Here is a 20275-nt window from a genome sequence, read left to right as displayed (position 1 = left end):
AAGTCAAAATTTAAATGCTGATCTTTTTAAAGTGTAATTTAGTTAAATCTCTTTTTTTGGCTTTGTGTCATCTCATTGTTGCAACTTCCAAAAACAAGCAAGACCTGCTCCATTCCCTGTCCGTTCGGTCCTTGTAAAAACAGACATTGTGTTCCTGCACCACCTTCCTCTGAACATTCAGAATCTCGCGTCCAAGTGTAAGAGTGCTGCAATTAGAGAAATGAATAAACTGGCCGAGAGGTTTTTCTGCTGAGTGCTGAGAACGCTGCCACCCATTCAATTAGGCTCAAACTTGCAATCCCGGCATTTCCCGCTGACCTTCTTGCAACACAGCAATTACCGCACCGGTTCTCTGGGGATGTTCATAAAAATGAAATGGGTCTTTGAGAAGCTGTAAAAAAAATCCAATACATAAAAGTAGACGCAGCACTATAATGGCTGCCAAGTAGTGACTCAACTGAGTGTGAGTACATCCTCCGGTTTTCTCAGATTAACAGCAATAATCATGAATCTCATCATCACTGAGACTGTCAGTTATGGCCAATCTGATATGAAGTCCTGTACTTGAACGCAGTACTTGAGTAAAGGAACAAGTTTCTTACCAGAAAATGACTTTGGTAGAAGTTAAGGTCACTGTAATGATATTACACAGGTAATGTAATGATATTAAATGTAGTTAATTATAAGAAGTAAAAAGTAACTTTATTGTGGCTTCGTTATAGCAAAGCATAATATTCAGCTGTTTCCACAACTTCTTAAACATCGAATTCAAAGTCTGACATCAACAAAGAGAAAAACAGAAACAGTATGGAAATATTTCTTGCAAGTAACAAAAACGCTTAGGGGGAAGTGTGGTGGAGTAAAATATACATGTTATTTAGGGTATGTAGTGGAGTAAAATATACATGTTATTTAGGGTATGTAGTGGACTAAAATATACATGTTATTTAGGATATGTAGTGGAGTGAAAGTATACAAGTTATTAGGGTACTAGTGGAGTTAAAGTATATGTTATTTAGGATATGTAGTGGAGTTAAAGTAAACATGTTATTTAGGATATGTAGTGGAGTTAAAGTATACATGTTATTTAGGATATGTAGTGGAGTTAAAGTATACATGTTATTTAGGGTACGTAGTGGAGTTAAAGTATACATGTTATTTAGGATATGTAGTGGAGTTAAAGTAAACATGTTATTTAGGATATGTAGTGGAGTTAAAGTATACATGTTATTTAGGATATGTAGTGGAGTTAAAGTATACATGTTATTTAGGGTATGTAGTGGAGTTAAAGTATACATGTTATTTAGGATATGTAGTGGAGTTAAAGTATACATGTTATTTAGGATATGTAGTGGAGTTAAAGTATACATGTTATTTAGGATATGTAGTGGAGTTAAAGTATACTGTATGTTATTTAGGGTATGTAGTGGAGTTAAAGTATACATGTTATTTAGGTATGTAGTGGAGTAAAAGTATACATGTTATTTAGGGTATGTAGTGGAGTTAAAGTTACTGTATTTAGGATATGTATGGTTAAGTATACATGTATTTAGATGGAGTGGATTAAGTATACATGTTATTTAGGATATGTAGTGGAGTAAAGTATACTGTACATGTTATTTAGGATATGTAGTGGAGTTAAAGTATACATTTATTTAGGATATGTAGTGGAGTGAAAGTATACATGTTATTTAGGATGTGTACTGGTGTAGTAGAGTAAAAGTGAAAGTTTCCAAAAATGTAAATAATGAAGTAAAGCACAGATACGTGAAAATTAGTAGCACTGTACTTTCTTTTTGCAACACTGGTAAAAGCCACACATGGGATGGAACCTAAATATGTTATGATGCTAAGAGTGTAACATATTGAGGTTTTTGGCATTTCTTGCACTGATTTGTCTTAGGAGGACTAAATAGAGAAGAAGGTGTACATGATGCAGCGAGACCAAATTTCAAATTTCCAAACTCCTGGTACAGAAGCAAAAGCTGGAAGTGGATGGAAGTGGGTTGGGGCACTAGTGGCACTTGAGGTTAGTGGTGTCTCAGGTTACAACCCCCCCCCTGGGAAGTGGGCAGCCACTGGCAGGGCGACTGACGCCCCCCTATTTCTGCAGTGGCTATTTAAAGGACTAATTGACAGACTGGGGTTTAGGAGATTGAGGGGTCTGCTAGGGCAGATAAGAGGTTAGAGGAGGAGAGGTGGGTAAGGAGTAGAAAGACACAGGATCTTCTCTTCAGGAGAGAGCAGAGGGCATCAAAGCCTGAGATCTGGATCTGTGGCAGTGATTAAAGTATTAGGTTCATGTGGCTCCAAAACCGGCATTTGAACTTGGCAAAACAGAATTTGCTTTTTGTTTATATAAATCGAAATTGAGTTTGATCTATAAAAACTGCTGTTATTTTACATTTTCCTATTAATCAGTGAGTAAACGGTAACGTGTCTGTTTCCCTTTTACAATATGAGTTCTTCTGAGATTCCTTTTTTCTTTCTTCATATATATTTTATTGATAATCACGTGGTATCTGCAGTTTTCAAAATCCTTTTTGGATTTAAAACCTTGACTAAGTGACCCGTATTTTTAGATTTTATAATATTTGAGCACACACAAAACACTGGGTATACCTCCACTTGAAGTGAATATATAAAAATTGGCATTTATTTCAATAGAAAAAAAAATGGCTAAAGAATTGAAATAAATGAAACCTAAATTTAAACAAAGGAAAGACTTGGAGTCTCATGGAGAAGGACATTAATTCCATTATAAAGATTTCATTTATTAATGAAGTTAAGTCCTGTATAGATTGGGAGTCAGGTTTAAAACCACTTCTTTGTCCTCCTCTAAGATTTCTTATGAGAAAATCAAACAACCAACAAAGCAATACCAGCTGTGCCATCATGTGAGTCTGGAAGTTCCTGTGGATGGAACTGTGGATGAGTGGAAACAATCCAACCATCCAACTCTCTGTGTGTGTGTGTGTGTGTGTGTGTGTGTGTGTGTGTGTGTGTGTGTGTGTGTGTGTGTGTGTGTGTGTGTGTGTGTGTGTGTTGCGCACATACCATGCTCGCCATCCACAGCGTCCTCACAGCGCTGGCTGAAGCTCTCGTACGAGTCCCAGCGGATCAGAGGGTCCTGGGTGTTGTAGTCCACAGAAACGCTCGGCCCATTCTCCAGGTGGCCCAGGCCTGAGGAGCACATGGCATGATGGGTAACTGAGTTCTCACACCAAATTAAAAATGCCAAAAAAAGAACAGAAATATCTATAAGGTGGGAATCAAATACTCTAAGAAAACTGATAAATTGAGAAGAAATGGTAATTGTCACAGACCTCTTTGTCAGAAAGAATAGATTACCTTTGATTTTTTCTGGTCCATATGAGAAAACAAACTCCACCTTCCCATATTCTGGGAACCTTTCATCTGCATGGAAACACACAGTACAAAAATGATTTTCTTTTTGCAAAACAACGTGCATGAATGCACACAAAGGCAATATGTGGGTGAGGTAAGATGCATGGAGCATTATAGTGAAACATACAACAAATTAAAAAAAACGTTGACAATTACAGATCAGATGTCAAGAATTTCAAGTTCAGTTTAGCAAATTAAAGGCTCAAAGTTTTCAGCTGTTAGCTCAATAAAACAAATCTGTTAATTTATTTGTATTCATTTGAGTGTTACAAACAAGTGAAAACTATATAAAAATCAATAATTCTACTGGCTGGTAGTCACATTCTGCTGTGTCTATGTTTATTCTAATTTTTAAACACAACCAAAACGCAACTCTGTCTGTGCCTGTTGATTTTCTTCCATCATTTTATTCTTATTAAATGCTGAGCTGCTTTCACCACCAGAGGTTATGATCATAAAAATATGAGGAACAGTGTGCTCTTGCAGCAGGGCATATGAACTATTTCATACTGGAAACTAAAGATCCCAGTGAAAACCAGTTTAAAACACCTGGAGCAACAACTGAAAACAATTAGCCTTAATGGTCCGTTCTGTGATTGGCAACGTTCGTATTTTTTATGTGATCACAAAAACGTGTATACTGTAAAATCACACCCACCCGGAGAGCCGTTACCTTTGAAGGTCTCGTCCAGCTCGTTTTTCCCAAACACCACCCCGAGGTCGTGGATGGCGCACGTGTGGAACTGCACCCTGAACATCACATCTCTGGTGGAGTTTCTGTACCTCTTGTGGTAACACTTCAACTGCGTTGAGTACAAAAAGAAAACATCAATACATTCATGGATGTATCAATCAGTATCAGTGTGAGTAGTATAATAAAAAATGTTACCAGGATGTCTCCCTTCAGAAGCAGACCCGGTTCAATAGTGATGCAGATACTGGTGTTGCTGTCTCCTTGCACATTGCTGTAATAATAACAATAAGAACCTCTGATGTTACTGGATTCAATATAGGGTAAGCTTTGCCCTGGATTCAAACACAAACCACACCAAACGGGAATAAAATTGTCCATACTATATTCCTGACGTATAGACTGGTTGCATTGCCTGGTAGATCTTTAGGAAAGGACGGCAGCCTGTGAAGGGAAATAAAGAAGGTCAGTTGAAACCAAAAAAAAAAACGTTAAACAGTTACTTCTGTTTATTTGGCAGAGGCGGAAGCTCACCCCCTTTGGATTCAAAGTTGGGTATGCCGTGCATGATCACATGGTGCAGGAACAGTGGCTTGTTGTTGATTTTTATGTGTCCGGAAAGAAGGCCGTTGAAGTATCGCACATACCTGCAAAGAAAGGAAAGTAAGCATGGACTCCAACGTCATGGAATACTGTTTTAAACATCAAGCTGTATACGCTATCAATAAAGACTACCTACTACTACATTGTCTCAAACAGCTATATATATCTAAGCATGTCGGGACAGCCGAGCCAGAAGCGAATCCCACTTGGATATGAAACGACCTTTAACCACTACCGGAAATGTCAGAGTGAATCGGTGTGTACAGAAGCCAGTCGGGGGTCTGTTGAGTTAGTGTGGTCTGGTTGTTAATGATGATAACGATGATGGTACCAAACGTGACCGTGACCGTGGGGGTCGCCACATGCAAATGCCCCCCCCCCCCCCCCCCCCCCCTGCCCTTGCTCTGCTGTCAGTGGCCAGATGGTTTCGCCTCTGTTAAATTCAATTAGATTAAACAGGGATGCCACGAGAGCAGCGCTGCGCGGGAGTGTATGTGTGTGTATGTGTGTGTGTGATATGAGAAGGAATCCTGTTCAGTGTTTTATCAACCACCAAACCTTTTAAAATGTCAACAGACTGTACACATGCATAATAACTGAAAAAAATCCAGCCTAAGGAATGGTTTATTTTATGAATTTCAGGCTAATGGTTCTGCTCAAAAATGAAACCATATTCCTTCTGTCACAGAGTGTGTTGCTAATAAATCTTTGGCATCACTGCCCATTTCCCACGCTGTCAAAGTCCCTATCTATCTGACCAAGGATCAGTCCGTGGATGCTGTTCTTTTATTAATATTTTAATTCTGTTGCTCAATCTTTCACAGCAACCATCGGCAGTTAGACTCTGGGAGGTCCTGTCCTTATAAGTGTGACATTGTCGAGAAGTAATTGTAAAAGTTGACACTATTCAAACTTTTATGTGGCATATAAACATGCCAGGAAACGTGTTGCTTGCGTCATGAAATGATTTATTTTATGTTCCGCAAATTTCTGGCAGCCTATCCTCTCAGAAAGGTCCCACATTGTTTTGCTGTAACATTTCTAACATTTCACAACCAAAGTTTAGTTGTTTAATGAGACTAAAATGCTACTTGTAACACCTTAAATCCAAACGTTTACAAGCTATTATAGCAGCAGTAGGTTGAGCTCATCTCCTACTCTTGATGTTAATGTCACACATTCCAGACCATAATACTCCAGGGGCAGAGATAATTATACCCGAAGCAGGAAATAGCAGCAGGGCAGAGGGCAAGCCTATAGACTTGTTAGAGAATGACTTGCTGGCGGATTCACAAGCTGAAATGAAAATGGTGCTAAGCCCCATGCTGTTTCCTCTTTTGTTCCCTGTAACCTTTCCTCTGCTCATCTTTTCCAAGAAGAACTCAGATCAGGATTCCTCTCTCCGCAGGTGAAGAAGAGAGACGGTGAGGGGTCAAGCAGTTAACTGGCTAATAATGCAGGGGGGATCTAATAATATGGCAGGAGCAGATTTATGAGTTAAGGGAGCATGTCTCAGCAAATACTCCCCCTAGAGGAAGCAGCATTCAAAATAACAAATAGTTAAGATACCTTTAAACCACTCTAGACTGTTTTGCCCTCTGTTAATGAGGAGGCCAATCAATCATTAGGAGAAAAATATGCTATGATGTGCTAAGAGGACAGAAATGAACGGCCACCAAGCCCTGCTGCCTCCCCAGAGACAACAGAGGAATCTGTCAGACAGACAAGATAGATGGCTTCTCTCCGTGCCATGACGTGTACTCCCAATTATCCCAATTAAAACTAAACTGGAGATAAAGGGAAAAAAGGGAAAAGAAGTTCCTCTTTAAAATGTTTCTAAAACAAAATAAAAGAGATGGAGCAACAGTCATCCATCAGTTTGTCTCGTTATACAGTTCTTGAACTGACCGTTCATTGAATCCCAGTGGTTGTCCAATCATAGCTTAGCAACCGTAACTAGTCAGGCAGTTGAAGCAGTGTGCATGGGGCAGTAGTAAGAGAGTTTGGTGGTTTCTCTTCGATGTAGAAAAGGTCAGACCTATAGAGCTTCAAACAGGTGTCAGCAAACAGGAAGTGAGGTAATAACTGACCGTATCTGTGACGGCTGACCCACAGGAAGTGCTTTGTCCTCGTAGAAGCGCCTCATGGCAAACCTGTCCAGTGCCTGGTCAGCACTGCACGACACAAAATCAGACAGGCGTCGTTATGATTTGTCATACTAGAGAGCATTTCTTTTGGAAGACTTGCACATTTTTCCCCAAGTTTGAGATTAAGGAATATTCCCCGGCCTTTATCATTTATAAAGCAGCTTTAAATCCTCCTGGCTCCATCCCACCTCTTAACATCTGGTTACATTCTTCTCACACAGCCACAAAAACAAGCTTGAGTGTTTTGCCATAATAATCACATCAGTTTTTAATTTTCAAGGCCGCTCCAGTCCCAAAACCTTGAGGGCTAACTGTGATTGATTGGCGCTCCTGTGCTTAGAAAACCTTGTGAGGAAGACATTCAAAAGCACCAAAAATACTTAAATAACACTTTTTAAATACTGGCAGGGTGCATTCTTCACCTGCAGCCAGTAACAATGGAACACTGAATTTGAAGTTGACGTGTTTGATACCTTGCAGATATGTTGCTGTAGTGCATGTATGCAGCCACCACCACCCCCGTTCGACCTCGGTTCCCCTGGGACACAGAAACACACACAACAAGACTTTCAAGTTGTACAATTGACCAGCTTATTTGGAACAGGGATCATTTCAAAGGGATAGAAAAAACAACAACTTGGTATTAATCATAAAAAACAAGAACTACTAAATCCTGAGGTGTGATGGAGTGGTCAGCAAGCTGCATGAATTATACTTAAAAATCCCAAAGCTGGAAGCATAAATAAAATCAAATAATGTTTGATCACTCTGCTTGCTTAAAGTGTCCGACTCTAAAAAGAAAGTCTGTTCCAAAGCAGAGAAGCTGGAAAAATGTTTTCCGTGTTCCATGTTCTGCCTTTTTTCTGATTCATCTGGACAGAACGTGTAAATATTGTACAGTGGTGTATGTTTAAACAAGACCGAATGGATTGTATAACTAAAGGAATTGAATAACTACAAGACTGTATGTGGATTTTAGAAGGTCAGCAGCCACACATGCATTTTGTTATATTATAGATTTAGTTTTCATATTCAAAAGAACATTTTGTAACTACATTCTAGTCTCCGTTGGTTTTCTTGCAACTTTTCAGTGACAATGACTACAGGAGCCCACTGCTGCCTGAAACATCACAGCACGTAACCCCTGTAAACCAAAGAATTGTGGTCTTTACACTGCGGTTGTTGTTAATATAAACACATTAAGTAAAGTGAGCTTTAGAGGTGCTGGTTAACAGATTTGGCGTCTGTTTCCCCCTGTTTCCAGGCTTTATGCTAAGCTAACCTAACTTGCTTGCTGCCGGCTCCATCTTCATATTGAAATCAATCTTCTTATCTAACTTGCAGCAAGAAAGTGAATAAGTGTATTCTCCAAACTGCTTCTTTAAAGACCTTGTATTATGCTCAGTATCAGGTACATAACTGTTTTTAGAGGTTGTACCAGAATAGGTTACCAGGGTTTCATTTTCATAAAACACCATATTTTTGTTAAAATGCTCATTGCTGCAGCTCCTCTTCTCACTCTGTGAGCTCTCTGTTTTAGCTACAGAGTGAGGCATCTCACTTCTTCATCTTTGTTGGGAGTCGCACATGCACAGTACCTAGGTAAGGACTACTAGCCAGTCAGAAGCAGAGTAAGGCGGGTCCTGAGAAGCATGCTAGTGCTATGGCTTTGCCTCAGCCATACGTGTTAGAACCTGAGTCTGATCCCGAAACACAGGCAGATCAACCCGAACCATCCTCGCATCCTGAAGAAAGACGTTTCAGGGTGGTAAGTTATTCTGCACCTTGTCTCCTGGGCATAGGTGATACAACTATCTGAGCTCTTTGGGCCTCCGCTCTTACTAGCTTGGTTTGAGGGCGTGCCACACTAGCAGCTAGGTGAGTATTATAACAGGTGTTACAAAGTGACGCAAAATGACGCCCGTTTGTCACGGAAGTAAAGGTGGACCACAATAGAACTGTTTGTGAACAGCGGTTTCTGTTTGCAATGATAACTTCCTTTGGGGGGGACTTTTTCTGGGCTTTTTCACTTTGTAAACCTATAACATGCCCAAACCAAAAGATATATAACACAATTAAAGAAAGGAAAAAAAGCCAAAAAGAATAATATATTGGAGCATTTTAAGAACATCATGTTAAGCTGGGCATAAGAAGAGGGTGTCACCCAACAATATTTTGACAATTGCAGATGATTTTCTTTATGTACCGGTCATCCCTGCTTTACCTTGTTGTGCAGTACCACTACGTTCCGCGGGTCTCCGTTGAGCCATGTGTCGATGGCCTTGCACATGCTGCAGATCTTGTCCAGCGCCGGAGCATGGTGATCCGGCCAGCCAAACTCCAGAACCTAAAGGGGATTGTTGGGCATTTACTAGGTTTTTCAGTAGTGGTTCCTTGGTGCTGAAGTAGCCTGCCAGAGGCCGTTAGACAGGCTGAGTCTGTTGATATTTTTAAGACACAGCTTAAGACACACTTTAATTCTCTGGCTTTTAATTTTAATTGTGTTCTTTCCTTTTATTTTATGTATGTGGGTGTGCATGTATGCATATATATATATGTGAATGCACTTGTATATATATGTATGTGTATGTACGTATGTACTGTATATGTATATATGTACTGTATATAATGGGATTTCACAAGTTTGAATTTGTGTATTAACTTGAATAGTGTTGTATTTCCACTATATCTGTATATATACTGTATGTGTGGTTTTTAGGGGTGGCAGCAGCTCAGTCAGAAGGGAGTTGGGTTTGGAACCGGAGGGTCGTTGGTTCAATCCCCGTACAGACCAAAGTATGGTAGCTGGAGAGATGCCAGTTCATCTCCAGGGCACTGCCGAGGTGCTCTTGAGCAAGGCATTGGACCCCCAACTGCTCGGGGTGCCTTTCCATGGGCAGCCCCCTCACTCTGACATCTTGCATGTATAGGTCCTGAGCATGTGTGTGCAATTCAGGCATGTGTGTATTAACAACAGAGTGTAAATTTTAATTTCCACTCGCGGGACAAATAAAGTACACATAATTATTATTTGTTTGTTTTTGTCTTTGTGAAGCACTTTGGTGCAAACTTATATACCTACATTAATGAAATGAACTCAAACATGAGGTCACTCGATAGCTTGTTTGTGTGGAACAAAGAGGATCCAGATGCTGAGGTGTTTGTACCTTTGGATTTAACTTTGATAAGTCACTCCTCCACTCACTCAGGTTGAGAATCTGAAATCAGAAAGAGAGAAACATAAACCCATTAAAGCCAAACAATGTGTTTCGTCCCTCAAAGACCAATACATATCAGTCATAGTTGTGAACAAGTATCATTGAGAGCAAAATCAATTGGATTTTTTATTGCTTACCAAATAGTGCTCGCCATGTTTGGACCGCAGCATCGTCGCCACCTCTTTGAGGTTGGTGGTGTAGCTGCGTTCCTCGGCAGCAGCGGGGAAACAGACAGAGATGATCCTCTCTGTGATGTAGACCAGGTCCACCTCATAGCTCTCCTCCATGGCCTGAACCACACTCTGACTCCTGGAGAGGCAGAGGGAGGGAGAGGTGTTTAACCCTCTGAATTGTGAAGTGAAAGCTTTTTCACCTTTTTTTTTTTTTTACCACCTAAGCACTTGGACAGCCACCAACCAACTATTAAGGTTAGTTCACTCATAACTGCATTCACATGTTTAGTGATTATAATCTTTACTAGAACTCTCCGATTTCTCCCGGGGACTAACGACAGAGTTCATCTCAAATATCCACTCGATGAAATGTAAACTCCAGCAGCTCACTCTTATATTTCTTGGAAAGGATAACATTCACAATCCTTCACTGAGTGTTGACATGACCTCTGCTGATATTATGCAATCTATTTCACCAGCCAAACAGCGATCAGGTTTATTGGCCAGGGAGCACACAGTAAAGCCCCGCATTAGAAACAGCCGTGCCTGTAGAATAACAGAGGTGGAATGATCATTTACATTCCTAGAAGAAAGGAGAAATATCCAGCACAAACAATCCGTTTTTGATGTTCATTGTAAAATAAAGTCAAGTTGAAGATAACAAGAGATTTAAGGGACTTACAACTTCACCAAGTTGCTAAATATATTTCAGTTTTTGTCCCCAGAGTCAATGCTAAGAGTTAGACTTTTCAAGATGTTGTGTTTAAAACAGAACAAAGATGCATAAATACTTTTTGGTTGAACTGGTGATGCTGGAGGGAAAATACACTTAATCTATTCTTCAATTATACCATATACCTTCACCATTTCTACTGCTATTTTTCCAAATATAGTGTGTACATCCAGTATGTGCATCTGCATACAATCATATAGCAACGCTGTGTCTTACCCAGACTGCTTTCGCCTTATCTCCACACTCTTGCAGGACCTTGTAGATCCCTGATAAGAACACACACACACACACACACACACACACACACACACACACACACACACACACACACACACACACACACACACACACACACACACACACATATATGCAGAAGGTAGGGGAGAGAGGGAGGGATGAATCATAAGCAAACTGTCTGGTAATGTTGAGGATGTTATTGAATTATAATATGACACAACCTATTAGGAAAATGTCAGATCACTGATACAAAAGATAGAGAGAAAAAAGTAGAGGATGAGAAACAAACAGAGAATGTCAAGGAGGGGAAGAAGTATAAAAAAGTAGGAGAAGCAGCAGAAGTAGAGGAGGAATAAAGATTAGAATGAGAACAACGCAAAGAAAAACAAGTGAAGACAAGAGGACAGCAGAAAGGAGAAAAGGAAGAATAGAAGATGGTAAAGAAAAATAAGTAAATGATTGACTTGGAGCAGAAGAAAAAGTAAAAAAAAAAAGATGAGGATGATGAAAGAGGAAAAGAAGAATGGAAGATGGGAAAGAATAGGACAATGGAGAAGAGGGATAGGGAAAGGAGAAGGAAAGAGAAGAAAAGAAGGAGAAAGAGATGGAGGAAAGGTAAAAGGAATGGAGAATAAGCAGGAGAACAAGTTACCAGAAGAAGAACAAGAAGAAAAAAAAGCAAGAAGGAGAAGGAGGGGAAGAAGAAGTGTTCCAGGAGTCAGGAGTTCAGCACACACTTTAATTGTCCTGCATCTAGTTATTTACTGAGAAAAGAGTGGAAGTGGTGCTGTTTTACTGTGACAGGTCTGCAGAGGGAAAACGTTACTAAATATGCTGCTCTGTCGAGGAATCGCTGCATAATAGATGCTAGGGTTGGCTCTTCCTCTCACTGTTTGTCGGCCCAAAAGGAGAGCTTGTCTGTATGAGTCAGCTGCCACCGAGAAGATGAAGCCATCCAAAAAGATAGAATGACAGGTGGATTTATCTTCACAGACATCCTCTACTTTTTTTCCCCCCACAACGTCAGAAAGAGGGAGTGCCCCGCTTTGCTGGTCAAGGGGTTAAACAGAGATATTGGCAAGAAGGGTCTCTAATTGTGCTGCAAGGTTAAACACACAGCCCGAAGCTCTCCATGTTGATTCCCGGCGGCTTCTCCCAGATGAAGCTAATCCCACCCCCAAGAGGCAAAATGGGAAGCGTCATTCTCTGAGATCTGACAGGAACCAGATGCTAGGCGGACCACGAACGCTGGTGTTTGCAAAATGAAACAGCCTGTTCGCATGGGGCTCGGGGGGGTGGGGGTGTTAAGCCAGTACATTTCACATCATGGGCACAATCTGTTGTCTTGTAGCAACATGGGTGCACGAACGCCTCCTGAAAGTCAATGTAGCATATAAAGTGGAGTATACCATGTGTCCATTTAAAGGCACTTTCCACACAGTTAAAGGCTGGTTCTCATTGTCAAAACAAAATCCCATGATATTCATCCACGGCTGAAAATAGTCCCTAACAAATTTGCTACTTGTTTGCTACTTTCAGTATTCAATATAGACTTTATGCTATATGGAATAGACTAATGTTATTCTTTATTTTACTCAATTTATGGCATCTGTTGACAATTAGAAAAATATAATATAACGCCTTCAAAGAAATACAGTTAGATTAGCTCAATTGATATGAATTTGTTGCACATTTATCGCATATATTTCATTAAAAACCAACAGAAATCACAAATCAATCTGCTGAGGTAGACCGTGGGATATGATCCAAAGCTCCAGAACAGCTACTAATGGACCTTGTGAAAGACGTTTGTCCACTAAAAATCACACGTTTGTAGTCAGGAAATAAGACTCTTCACATAAACAAAAAACACCTAAAAACGTTTTTCCGCATTTTGGACTTCCTGTGTGGGTGTGGCCTACCTTGCGGAACAGATACCCAGTGCTCCACCTCCAGGATGAACGCAGTAGTGCAAAGCGCCTTCGAAAGAAACTGCCCAGATCCATGGTTATAGGTACGGGAACCACTTCTCTGAGTTTTACTATTTTTATCATAAAATATAAAAAAAAAAAAAAAAAACTATGGCTGTGTAGCTGCTAAAGTGCTAGAAACAAAGAAGATCCAGTTCCCCATGATAGAAGAAGATGACGTAGACTTTGCTCTGTTTGTGCCTAACTTCATCAGCGATTACATAACACATCATGATGCAGCTTCCTTCTCTCCTTTCCCTCTGGACTGTCTTCTCCCTACTTTATCTTGCTTTCTCACTCCCTTACGCCCACTTTGTATTCTCTGGTACTACTCCTCCCTCTGCCTTCTCATCTCTCATCAAGACTCCCCCCTGCTTCTCTTGTCTTGACTCCCTTTTTTTTCCCATGTGCTTGTGTACTGTATGTGTTTGACCTTAATTATCCTTAAGAATCTGGCGACTAAAATGTTACCAAAGTATAAAAAGTACATTTTTTCTGTTCTATCTTAATAGATAGATAGATAGAAAAAAAACAAAAAAAATTCCCATATTGTACTTGGATGACCCGGACTGGCCCCAAACTGACCCAGTTATGGTAACGATGGGGCGTTTTTAACTAAAATCATAACGGATGAGTCCTATATGACTGACCAAATAAACATTCCATATGCACTTGCCCATCTTATGGTCGTACACTATGCACACGCACACGCACACGCACACACGCACACACACACACACACACACACACACACACACACACACACACACACACACACACACACACAATCTCTCATATGACGATGATTCTTGGTTTGAGTATCAAGGTAAAAAGCAAGGATTCCAAGATGAAATATATACATATAAAAAAAGGTTCCATCTGAAATCTAGCCAGAAAGTAGAGATTTTCTATTAAAATTGAAATGAATGCAATCTAATATGATGGGACAACACAAGGCTTTGCCAAGATGTAACAACCACAACACATGGATGATAAATCAGAAATGTCTGGTTAAAGGGGCCATGTCTATACTCTTTACTCTCAAAACACCAATATGTCATTGTCAAGTTGTTTATGACAGCTTTCTATAATTACAGTTAAAAAAACAAGAGCACGGTCAAGACAATTAGTAGCCTCTGTCTTGTTATTTTTAGTGCAAGAATTTCTCATAATTACACCGGCATTTCCCATAAACCCTGTTGTTCGCTGTTGCAATGAACGTGATGCTACACGTGTCAACCCTTAATCCATTGTTTTGATGTTTTTTGCATTTCATTAAAGAACATGAACACAACATTACGCCTCTTATTGAAAGGAAAACAGCATCTGTTTCCTGTTGATGGTTAACAATCACACAAATTACAAAATTGTATATTTTGAGTGGAAAGCACTGACTCCCTGTGCACTTGAATGGTGGCCGAGGAAGTTTTGTGTAATTGTGGTTAACAGTAGCTGTAGAAAGATTGGATTCACAGCTGCTTATGGAAGCTAAAACATGCATAGAAACTTCTACATTCAATTAAAGACATCATTCAGATTTCATCCATTCCCTGCTTGTCAGACTCATTTTCTCACTCTGTAGACCATTTCCTTCTTCTCCCTTTCTCTGTGTGAAGTCACAGACTGAGAATGAATCTCCACACAGACCCGTGTACACACAGACCAACCGGTGTTTATAATCTGACTCTGAATCACCGCCACGAGTCCTGCTGCCCATCTAAACATTCAGGCGACGTCTGACGCCAACGTCGACTTACTATCGTGACTCACCAAAGAGAGAAGAGAACAAAAAAAGGGATGCGCTGCTTTTATCTTTTGCATAAATGTTGCTTCTGGTTTCATGAAAAGGAGCCCCTTTTAATCTAAAAAAACGTAAACAAGCTAACAATTTCTTTGCCTTTGTGACTCCTTGCTTGAATGATCTGTTTTCTTTCTGCATTACTACTAATGGTTCTCTCCTCTCTTATTCTTCTGGAATCTCGCCTTCTTGGAAACCCACCGCCCGTGCACACACCCTTCATGTTTTAGCAATGTCAAGCTAAACGTGCTTGCCTAGTCTCGGGCGAGGACTTGGCAGCCATTTCTGGCACAGACGAGACACAATTTGCCGTAAACTGGCAGCAACAGATGTCATGGCAGCTTTTCCCATTTTGTAAGGTATATACGCAATATTTAGATACTTTAAAAATATAATTTGGTCATTTGATTTCCTGTGTCTGCCTATTATAGTCCTTATTTCATTGTCTCCTTCACCACTAACATATTCCAATTCACGGTTGCTTTGATTTAAGGATGGGTCATCTTAATTTAAAGTCATGTAAAGTGTGTGATACCTGGGATTAAAAGAAGTCCAACCCACAGAGCAGCAACAGGAGCTCTGATTGGCTCACTGGTGTGCATGCATGGTGCTGCCACCTTCTGCAGTGTGCAGGAACAGGTGGTGGGATTTGCCTTTTGGGTCAGAGCTCAACAGCCTTAAATACAATCAATTATAATAAATGTGTCATTTATCAATTGAATATGATCAGACACAGAAAAGGTCTATAATTTTTACATTGCCACACTCCGGACTCCATACTGTATATTGCACAAGAAAGATCACAGAAAAGTACACCGAAAAGTACACCGAAAAGGACACAGCTGAATGTGTGAAAGGGTAGCCTCATACATGAGAATTGTTATTCCAGATTGTTATTCCATCTATGAATAAACAGCTTTTAAAGTATGTCTACTTGGCATTAACACTAATAAAGAGGTGTTACTCACCGGGGTATCTACATGCTTTAATGGCAGCTGAGGAGTGGGAGGCTGGAGAGAAAAGCAAGACAGAGTCAGTGGGTTAGTCTTTCTTTCACACCGAAGAAGTGACAGAGAAACAGAGACAGAGAAACAGAGACAGAGACAGAGAGATAGAGAGAGAGCGCGAGAGGGAGAGAGAAAGACAGAGAGACAGAGACAGAAAGAGAGAGGAAGAGAGAGAAAGAGAGAGATAGAGACATAAAAGGAGAGAGAGAGACAGAGACAGAGAGATAGAGAAAAAGAGAAAGCGAGAGAGAGAGAGACAGAGACAGAGAGAGAGAGAAAGAGACAGAGACAAAGACACACACACACACATATATATATATATATATATATATACACACACACAGACAGAGAGAGAGAGAGACAGAGAGACAGCGATATAGAGAGAAAGAGAGAGCGACAGAGAGAGAGAGAGAGAGAGACAGAGAGATAGAGATGGAGAAAGAAAGCGAGCGAGATAGAGAGATAGAGATAGAGAGATAAAGAGAGAGAGAAAGAGACAGAGAGCGAGAGAGAGAGAGACACTATCTTTGATAGGCCTCTCCTTCTCCATGTCTGGCTGTCAGTGATACACCAGGCACACGGTCATTCAATTAACCTTCAACAGAATCCTCTCTCCGTCTCTTTCATCTATGTACACCTTGGCTGACATACATGCATACGATGAAGGGAGTCCTGGTCTTGGACTGCCTTGGGTCAACTTAACTAGACAATGAGGCCCATTATGGTTCTCAAAACCTTCACCTTTTTTTAGCAAAGGAAAGACACTTTGTGGACAAACGAAATGTCCAGGGTATAATTTTGTTTTAGTATATGCCCCCTTTGGGTACTGTTTAGTGTAAAAACTTCAATTGTTTGGCTTAAAGGTTCATTTTTGACTTGGAAATAGTAGATTAGCTCAAGGTTGACTTCCAGTGTTTTCAGCAACATCTCATGAACTACTATCAACTAAACTGGTATTATAATTATAGCAAAGTCTATCCATGAAGTTCATCTGGGAAATTGTCTAAATGGCTTTTAATTTTGGTGCTGGTTTTAAAAAGAAAATGTAAAAAAAAGGTAACAACGGCTGAATTTCCCAGTAGGACAGGCCAAATAATCAATTCGTAAAAGTACGAAAAAAAACTAATGAAAAAAACTAATGATAATGTGGTCAAGATATGTGGAAGCGGAAAGAAAGTATGTGACAGAGACAGAGACAGATGTGTGCGCGCACACACACACACACACCCCACACACACACACACACACACACACACACACACACACACACACACCACACACACACACACACACACACACACATGCTTTGACAGTGATCCATGAGTTGAGGAAAATCTCTTAACTGAGTTAAGTACAGCGTCTTAGGGTGATGTGAGCTCTATAAACAAAACCGGGCACTGTTTAACAAGCTGCCGCAGTAATTTTAAACGGTCAGCATCCAAAGTAAACACATGATAAGTAGTTACTTTTGCTTGGAATGTTCCTAATTTGGTCATAGCGTTTTGTGGTTAATCTTGGAAATATAAAACAGGACTGAGAGTGAGCTGCTTCTTATATGACTTCATTGACCAGAAAGCACCACTGCATTTGAGGGGGATTTCAGGTCAACAACATCCTAAAAGACAAGTCCTATGTGTGCACAAATTCACACCCACCCACCCACCACCCACCCACACACACACACACACCACACACACACACACCACACACACACACACACACACACACACACACACACACACACACACACACACCACACACCACACACACACACACACACACGTTATACTCACCAGCTCATTGGTGGTAGTTGTTTGACATGATGTGGTGACCTGTAAATGGAGAAACAGAGAAAACATGAGTACAGGAAAGCTTAAAGTACAGTCGATTACGTTACAAAAGAGGAGACAAGCAGAACCGAGGGATAAGTCAACAACATGACAAGGAGACATAAACTAAGTGGCATCGTCTCATCTCTGCAAGACTGGGTTTTTAAAAACACTTCTGCAAGAATTGCATCTATTTTTGTAGAAACCGAGATGGGGGAGACATCTCTGAGTGTTTTCTCCTGAATGCCTGAGTATTACCCAAATCGCCAGCAACAGTACAGAAATAACCACTGCCTCATAAATAAAGGCCCTTTCTGAGTTGTGGGAAACATGTCAGGGCTAATTCCCGGCAAAATCACATTTGGCACTGAGTTCACATGAAGAGAGTATGTGTCCTGTATCAGTCAGAACACAATTGAACTACGCTCTCGGTTTCACACACACGAAACGATGACTTTGTAATTCTTCTTTGCGAGATGTTTGAGAGAATCCAGGCAAAATGGAAACCCAAAGTGCCTCATCAAGCACGTCTAATGCAGGTTCACATTTATCCAATACGGACTTAGGTCAGGCATCATGCGAGAAATCCATTTACATTCTGATGCACACAGGTATCCCTGCAGCGGGGGGGGGGGGGGGTAAAGAAGTTAAATCAGTACTTAAAGAAGTTAAATCAGTACTTCTACTTTTAGGCACTAGGTGGTGCTGTCCTGATCTGCTCTGTGACTCAACATGCACCTTGAGCACATGTCAGACAGGGAAACACATATTGATGGGGATTACACTGCACATCATGGTTGCCTATCCAGATGGCCCTAGTGTCAGATTGGGTGATTATAGAGTTGTAAATTCTTGCTGCTACTCGGCCGAGAGACATGGCAGATACACGTTGGACACTGACCAATCATAGCTTCAGTCAGCCGTCTTTTGTGTGTGTGACGTCCGACTTTACTCTCCCACCTGCAATCCATATAATATATATCAGAGATGGGAAGTAACAAAGTACTCAAGTAGATTTTTAAGATTTTTTACTTTACTGTTTATTTTTGTGGCGACTTTTTACTTTTACTCCTTACATTTTAACACGGATGTGGGTACTTTCTACTCCTTACATTTTACAAAATGGACTCGTTACTTTACTTTAGAACAAAAGGCTGTCTATCAGGTGTGATTGTGAGTGCATGTCGGAGAATAGCGTGGACACGCGCCTCACACCGCAAGCGGACTTGAACGCCACACGAAGAAAAAAGTGAGAGAAAAGAAAAAAATGTCCGGAGGATAATCAGTTGAGATTGTGTGTGTGAGTCCTTGAGCAGTGTAAGTTGTATAACTGAAATTGTCAGTTCCTTTAAGGCTGTTGTTGTATTAGTCTATAGTTCTTGCACATTTAAAGTAAGTAAGCTAGAGATTTTGTTATTTGTGTTCTTCACCTGTTTGGTTGCTAGGTTGCACGTGGCTGTTGATTCGATATAATGGCGATTGTTGAACGTCGTTGCTCACATTTCTATTTTAGGTGCGTTATTTACATGCTACAGTTACACTGCATTAAGATAATGGAATTAATAGTGGGTTTATTATTATTTGCAAGCATATATGTTTCATATGCATTGTGTATGATAGCCTTTACGATGTTATTATATCTTTGCAGAATCTCACACACACACACACACACACACACACACACCACACACACACACACACACACACACACACACACACAAACACACACACAAACAGAGCAGAGCTACCCATGCCCATGTTTATCCTGATGCTTGATTGTAATAAAGCATCAACAGAGAGAAGTTGTCTCTGTCTGTGTTTTAACCGACACACCTGGGCCACGTTGGAAACCAGAATCAGTTTTAAGTCCAGTCCTAATCCAGTCCTCAGTTAGAAGTTTCAAATCATTTTACTGGAGTTACCGTTATTATTGTTCACGAATTCAATCTAATTGGACGGGAATAGACAGTATGTTGCACTTGACGCACCACTACAAGACAAATCAACAGATTCTGCAGCATTTATAGCAGCTTGATGGCACTACGTGAGCACATAGCATGGACGGCAACATAATTTAAGATGAAAAAAACGAAGATCCCATAGATTCAGCAGACAAGCAGCAAGACATTCCCATTGTTCTCGGCCTCGGACAGTAGGCATCAAGAATGACTCCTGGTCAATGTGCTGGGGAACATTTTAATTAATGCCTGTTTAGTAATTCATATTTTATCCTTTATTTTCTTTCCAGAAGCCATATTTGAACCCACACATACATGTAGATTCCTTTAAATGTTAAGGGGAAGATTATAAAAGAGAAATTGGATCTGTGAATTCTCACAGAATCACAATTGAATTCATATCTTGCTGCTCAGTCAGAATCTTATTAACCTGGAGTCCCAGTCTCTGTCACAATATTCATATATGGGATGTTTTAGGCCTATTGGCAGACATCCACTTAAAA

At 40.4% G+C, this 20275-nt stretch overlaps 1 protein-coding gene across 12 annotated transcripts in view; it reads right to left on the bottom strand.

The window, feature by feature from the left end:
- Positions 1-20275, bottom strand: part of tns1a (tensin 1a) — a 92084-nt gene that overhangs the window by 27741 nt on the left and 44068 nt on the right. For 8 of the 12 annotated variants that reach the window (XM_032506819.1, XM_032506812.1, XM_032506813.1 and 5 more), the window contains 14 exons: positions 17779-17817; positions 15947-15988; positions 11190-11239; positions 10205-10376; positions 10017-10067; positions 9074-9196; positions 7323-7387; positions 6793-6876; positions 4634-4746; positions 4483-4543; positions 4298-4373; positions 4067-4211; positions 3352-3417; positions 3058-3183 (listed from right to left, as the gene is read on the bottom strand). In XM_032506819.1, coding sequence (XP_032362710.1) covers positions 3058-3183; positions 3352-3417; positions 4067-4211; positions 4298-4373; positions 4483-4543; positions 4634-4746; positions 6793-6876; positions 7323-7387; positions 9074-9196; positions 10017-10067; positions 10205-10354 — 1060 coding nt within the window. In that variant the 5' untranslated portion in view covers positions 10355-10376; positions 11190-11239; positions 15947-15988; positions 17779-17817. Of the gene's footprint in view, positions 1-3057; positions 3184-3351; positions 3418-4066; positions 4212-4297; positions 4374-4482; positions 4544-4633; positions 4747-6792; positions 6877-7322; positions 7388-9073; positions 9197-10016; positions 10068-10204; positions 10377-11189; positions 11240-13132; positions 13246-15946; positions 15989-17778; positions 17818-20275 lie in introns of those variants that run through there. The other 4 variants (XM_032506820.1, XM_032506810.1, XM_032506821.1 and 1 more) reach the window with 2 other exon arrangements.

This window comes from Etheostoma spectabile, chromosome 24 (genome assembly GCF_008692095.1).
Source record: "Etheostoma spectabile isolate EspeVRDwgs_2016 chromosome 24, UIUC_Espe_1.0, whole genome shotgun sequence".
NCBI lineage: Eukaryota > Metazoa > Chordata > Actinopteri > Perciformes > Percidae > Etheostoma > Etheostoma spectabile.
Note: the sequence above shows the minus strand (reverse complement) of the source record. Positions and strands in the feature narration are given on the sequence as shown.